The sequence below is a fragment of the Cyprinodon variegatus genome, unplaced genomic scaffold (assembly GCF_000732505.1).
Source record: "Cyprinodon variegatus isolate N-32 unplaced genomic scaffold, C_variegatus-1.0 Scaffold77, whole genome shotgun sequence".
Classification (NCBI taxonomy): domain Eukaryota; kingdom Metazoa; phylum Chordata; class Actinopteri; order Cyprinodontiformes; family Cyprinodontidae; genus Cyprinodon; species Cyprinodon variegatus.
This window is the reverse complement of record NW_015150530.1, coordinates 611,618-617,130: the sequence shown is the minus strand read 5'-3', so window position 1 is coordinate 617,130 and position 5,513 is coordinate 611,618. Positions and strand designations below refer to the sequence as shown.

The window sequence follows — 5,513 nt, the reverse complement described above, 5'->3', positions numbered from 1 at the left end:
AAATAAAAAATGTTAGAACTGCAAATTTACAGTCATTTTTACTATTTTTCAAGACTGCACTTTTAAAAAAGATGAAATTGTGCAGTGAGCTGTTCCAAATGAAATTTCTTTTTTTTTACACTTCTGTAAACAAAATGACAAATAAAATCTGTCTAAATCTTAGTCTTGTATACTGAAGATGGTTGTATTTAAGTGTTCCAAATGTACAGTGATTCGCCCTGACATTAAACCAGGTTTGACACTGGATGAGTAGAGGAAATAATAAACTGATCTCAGCTGTTTAACAGATCTATCTAGAATGCTTTCTTAACTTTTATTGACCATTTTAAATTAAAATTTCAGCAGTGTGCTTCACAGAATAAAAAAGTTTCATTCTGTAAAAGCTACCAGGAGATGGTGGAGTAAATGAAACTGATTTTATTATATGCATTGAACTTCCCGTTTAAAACATTTGACCAATTAGAGAGCTTTTATGTTCATAATTAAGCATAAATGTATGATTTAGATTTTGTGCCAATAACAGAACAAATACATAAACGTTAATCTTTTGTACAACAACAAAAAAATAAGAAAACAAAATATTGGAGTAATTGTTGTAAATACCTCTGTACTTGAATCCGACCAGTGCAGTTGAAACAAATTAAGACTGTAGATAATAACTTATTTTGATTCAATTCAAAAATAGTTAATTGATACTAAGGGGAAATGAAATAAGATTTTATGGCATTTAGTCCTTAGATGAAACTTTGGTCTGTTTTGGTTCTCAAATCTAGATTGCTGCAGAATTGTGTAGAAAGGATCACTTATGAATCAACTGCTGTTTGATGTTAAAATACTTAAATATTACTGTGAGACTGAAAAAGTATTGGTAATTTCTGTGATACAAAGTTGTTGTTTTTTTAAAATGTAAACAAGAACCGGCACACTTTAAAAAATAAGCTCCTCTCATTTATTGAGATATGACCATCTTGAAGGAATATATAATTTCAATACTTAAGCATCTCCATTGCTGGTTATAGATAATTTATGGTGCATATATTTATTGGAATTGCTGCTTACTGTCAGTGTTAAATGGTTTGAATATAATGGCTGCAGAGACATCCGAGACGTTTTTTTTTTCAAAACTTGTTTTTATTGGTAAAATATTCACATTTAAAAGTCATAGTTGTGACATTGGCTTTCACAGAGGCTCACAGCGCTGACAAACACACGGTTTATTCAGTGCACATGCATCATGCTGGATTCAAAGCCCTTACATTCATCTCAGTTCTTTTTGCACTTAAACGTTTGGTGGAGTTTCGTTTTCTCAGTCCTGATGAACCTTAATGAGCTGTGCTTTTTTTCCCCTTTAGGCTCCAGAGAAGCTAATAAACTGAACACAAGCTATTACACCAGCGAAGCACAGCACACACACTTCCACTCACACACACTCACACAGAGACTGTTATAAAAGCTGAATGGCACAACATTGCACACCACGGCTGGTTGTGGAGGCTTTTGCAGCCGTTGATGAGCAGAAACGGATCCACTGGTAAAGCTTTCGGTGTTCAGAAAGGACTCTCTGCGACTCTTTCCTGAAAGGATGATGGAGATGCTGGAATGAGGAGTGCAAATGTAAATATGGAAATGCAACTCTGCTGTAAACTTTGTTTATAAGCCACCTGTGTGCTGTGGGCAAGGGCTGGTTACAGGTTTCAAGGTGTTTTAAAAATATTTCATCCAACAACACTCTGTTAACGACCTTTAATGAGATGCCAGAGAACGTGCTAAAGTGAAAGTGGCTTTTTCTCAGTTAAAAACAGTTAGCTGTCTGATTAAAGGCTTAGAAACTGATCCTTTCTCTGCAAGTAAGAGAAAGTTATTCAGTGTTTAAAAAAGTTTCCACCCTGATAACACAAACAGTCCTGGGATGGAGCACCACCAATGATTAGGGAAACATTTAAACTATGAGGAACACCTGATAAGCAGCTGCCAGGTGCCTAATTGATTAGAGCCCAATGATTTAACCATTTACTATCAATTTGTTTAAAGCAAAAGGGACAATATTCTGATTTAAGCCCATTTTTAATTATCAAAGTTATAGCTGACATTATTTTCCTTTTATTGATCACTTTTGCAGGTTTTTTGGGAAATTACCATAAAACCAATGTGTTTTCACTCTGTAGTCATCAGGAGAATCACATACCAGGCCACACCTGCTGTGTAGTGAATATATAAACACTTCCCACCCAGCGGCACGCCAATATTTCTCTGTCTTCTATCAAACTACAAAGAACATCGACTTATAAGACTTTCAAACCAATACCTCATGGTTGTTTGACAACACACCTAACCCCTCCCCGTCTTATTTTCCCTCCTCCTATTTCACAAAGTGCAGGGCCTCAGCTGCCACCACCGAGCCCTTGCTGCTGTCTAGCGCGGTGACCAGCTTGAAGCCCGATTTCAGTGCCAGCATCACTGTTTCCAGTTTCAGACAGTCCAGCGTGCACAGGAACGTGCTGTCCTCCTTCAGGACGAGTCGCGAGCCGGGCTCTGATTTGATGAAGTGCCTGAACTGGATCACGTTCGAGGACACGACAAACTCCTCCGGAAAGCCGTCGAGCCGACTCTTGGAAATCTGCACCAGCCGCGTTTTGACCTTCTCAATGAAGCCTGAGTCGCTGCAGTACACCTTGAGGCCCTGCGATCTCTCGTGGCTGTCCGTCACCTCCAGGAAGGCGGGTTCTCGCTGAGCCGCTCTCTGGTTTTCCCACTCGGTCACGGCCTCCACCAGTTCGCTGAGTCGGTAAAAATCTGCCTCCCGTCGAAGGAGCCCCGCCTCCCTGAAGTCGTCAGGCAGCTGGAGCTCTCCGGTTCTGAGATAGTTGAGCACATGGCGGAAAACGGGGCCGTCCCTGTCGATGAACGGGTTGCCCATAGAGTCGGTGTGCTGGACAGCCTTTTTCCCATTGGCCAGCTCTTCCAGAAAAGACCCCAGGTGTTTGGAAAGGGTTGTCCTGTGGGCGGTGTACAAAAACCCCCCTACATTGAGGGTGATGGTGCCTGAGGAGGGCTTCTTGAAGCTCTTGCTGGGCTGCAGCAGGTCTGGGTTGATGTGCCTCAGTTCACTTTCCATCCTTCTGAGGTTCCATTCCATTCTTCAGTCAGTCCCTCCAGCCTCGACCCAGCTTCTCCCCCTCTGAAAGCTGGTCTCCCTGCCTTTTTCTGCAAGACGTCAGCTCTCACCCAGTTTCGTTCAGACTGAGAGGTCCAGTGTGCCGCTTGAATACAACAAGAGGGTCTTTTCAGCTCTTGTGCAGTGAGAGGGATCGGGTCGGCGCTGCCTAAGCAGAGGAGCTACGGCGAAGTGAGAGCTGAGAACAGAGAGGCTCTGTGTGCCGCTCCGAATCCCTCCTCCTTCCCAATGTCTCTCTTTAAGAGTGGGTGTGCAGACAGCGTCATCTTCGGGGAGGAGAAACAGGGAATATGCCAGCAAATAACAGAGGAGTGTGAACATTGGAAGCTTTCTTTTTTTTCTTCTCATCAGTCCTAAACGATCTTTTTTTGGGCTGTAGAAAACAAAACCCATCTCCTTTCACCAGATGGCGAGGGGGCTTCTATAATTTTTGAGGTGTGAAACTGCCAGACTTGTAGGAGCCTGAATAAAAAATCTCCTTTTTAGAGAAGAATCCATCTGTTTACCACACATTACTACGTGAACTTGAATCTGTTTGAGAGGAATGCCAGTTTAACATGAAAAGGTTTGACACCTTCGGCGCTGACAGGCAGAACTGCTCTTGTAGTTTTGCATAAGTAAGTGAGAGCAACCAGAGATAGATTTATGTAAATATGCAGCTTTTTACTCTCACTTGGTAACCTGGTAACGCACTGATACAGTTCTCTGTAGCAGTGCATGCTCCCTGTGTGTTTAGATTAGAGCCCATGCTTGTTGGGTGTTTTTATTTGGCTGGTTGCTCTTTGTTAGGAGAAATACAGAAGACTGGCCTTTTGCTGCCAAAGGCTCACACAGCACCCCTCTGGTCTTTGTGATTACACGCGTGTTTCAGTCTCCCAGTGCGACTGCAAAAATCACACTTCATATGAAACGTGAGGGAACACATAGAGGGTCCGGCAGCGCTGTGTGCGTGTTTAATGATTTTGCTCCCAGAATGGCAGAAATTGGTGACGGACCAAATAAATTGCACGGTTACCCTGCAGGAAATTGTTTTTGTTGTGAACCGAGTGGCACGTTTATTTTTATAGTTAAAAAAAGAAACGTTAAGGGAAGCAGTTAAGTAAATGGCTGAGTGTTGCTCATTGTATTGCAGGACTATAGTTTAGTGTTTGCGGTAGCAGCTGAGTCTGCCTTTATTTCCAGTGAAAGTGTAAATCTTGGGTCATTAGAGACTGTTTGACTAACAATCAATGCGTACTGACTGCATGCCTCAGTGGCTACGTGTCGGGTAATGATTCCTTTATTTGACCAATAATCCATCTTAGAAAGCCTCATTTTCTTATTTGGTCTTTTAAATTATTGAAATGGTGAGTCATTAAATATTAATAATACACAAACAAATATGTGACGTAATCATTCCGGTGCTGTTTACTGCTGTGCAGCACTGAAAGCAATAATTTCTACTTTTTAACGTCACTAACATTACCAACAACACACATCGACACACCCTGGGAATCCTTTAGTAGTGGACTGAGAGTATCGGAGGCAATCTGAAGCAGAAAGTCCCATTAAATCATGCTAATAGAGGCAGATTGGGAACATGTTGGGGAGGTTTCGTCTTGTCCTATCTCTGTGACACAAGCAGAAATATAATATGGTTCAATGTTCCAAGAAGCCTCTGAAATCTGATTATATTAACCAAACTAATGAGCAAAGTGTTGTTAATTTTATCTTAGTTGATTTATTATCCTTCTAATTGTCTGAAACGTTTTGAGGAATATCATCATCAACACTGAGAGCAATGTCAGTGTCGATTTTTTTTATAAAGCACTTGAACAGCTTGTAACTTCACCCAAGTGCTGTTTTCAAAATAACACCCATGAATTAATCACATTGGAATAAAACATGTAAAAATAAAATACACAATAATAAAAACAATTAGGAAAGTTAGTTTACAGAGTTGGACCTTATTTAAATGCCAAGTCAGGCTGGGCATGCACTGCACGATATTTAGATCATTGTATTCGGCTACAGCTCAAATATCTGTATGATAAAATTGTCATGATGTTACAAAGTACTGACCCAAAAATGCAGAAAACCGAACAGAGAGACCAGGGAAAAGGTTTAACAAGTTTTATTGAAGAAGTAAAACAAGGGGAGAAGTGTTGCTCTGAACACTGCTCAACCGAAACTGCAAAGTGAGGAGAAGACACAGTGGTTAGTTCAGGCTCTGTGGGGAATTTGACTCAGGGAACTTGGAGAAGAGGTTTTGGTTGCCGACTCACGTTTCCAGAGAAGTTGTTGTATCCTTGACTCATGTCTGTGTGCTGTGGTTCCAGTGTTTGTCCGATTCGGTGTA

General features: G+C 41.2%; 2 protein-coding genes across 2 annotated transcripts in view; one reads left to right on the top strand and one right to left on the bottom strand.

Annotated features, from left to right (window-relative positions):
- The window catches only part of LOC107083529 (general transcription factor IIF subunit 2-like), a 78,935-nt gene that overhangs the window by 38,097 nt on the left and 35,325 nt on the right, over positions 1-5,513 (top strand). The window lies entirely within an intron of this gene.
- Positions 1,708-3,395, bottom strand: kctd4 (potassium channel tetramerization domain containing 4). Its single transcript, XM_015372839.1, has one exon. It carries the CDS (start codon positions 3,134-3,136, stop codon positions 2,360-2,362), a length of 777 nt encoding a protein of 258 aa, XP_015228325.1. The 5' UTR covers positions 3,137-3,395; the 3' UTR covers positions 1,708-2,359.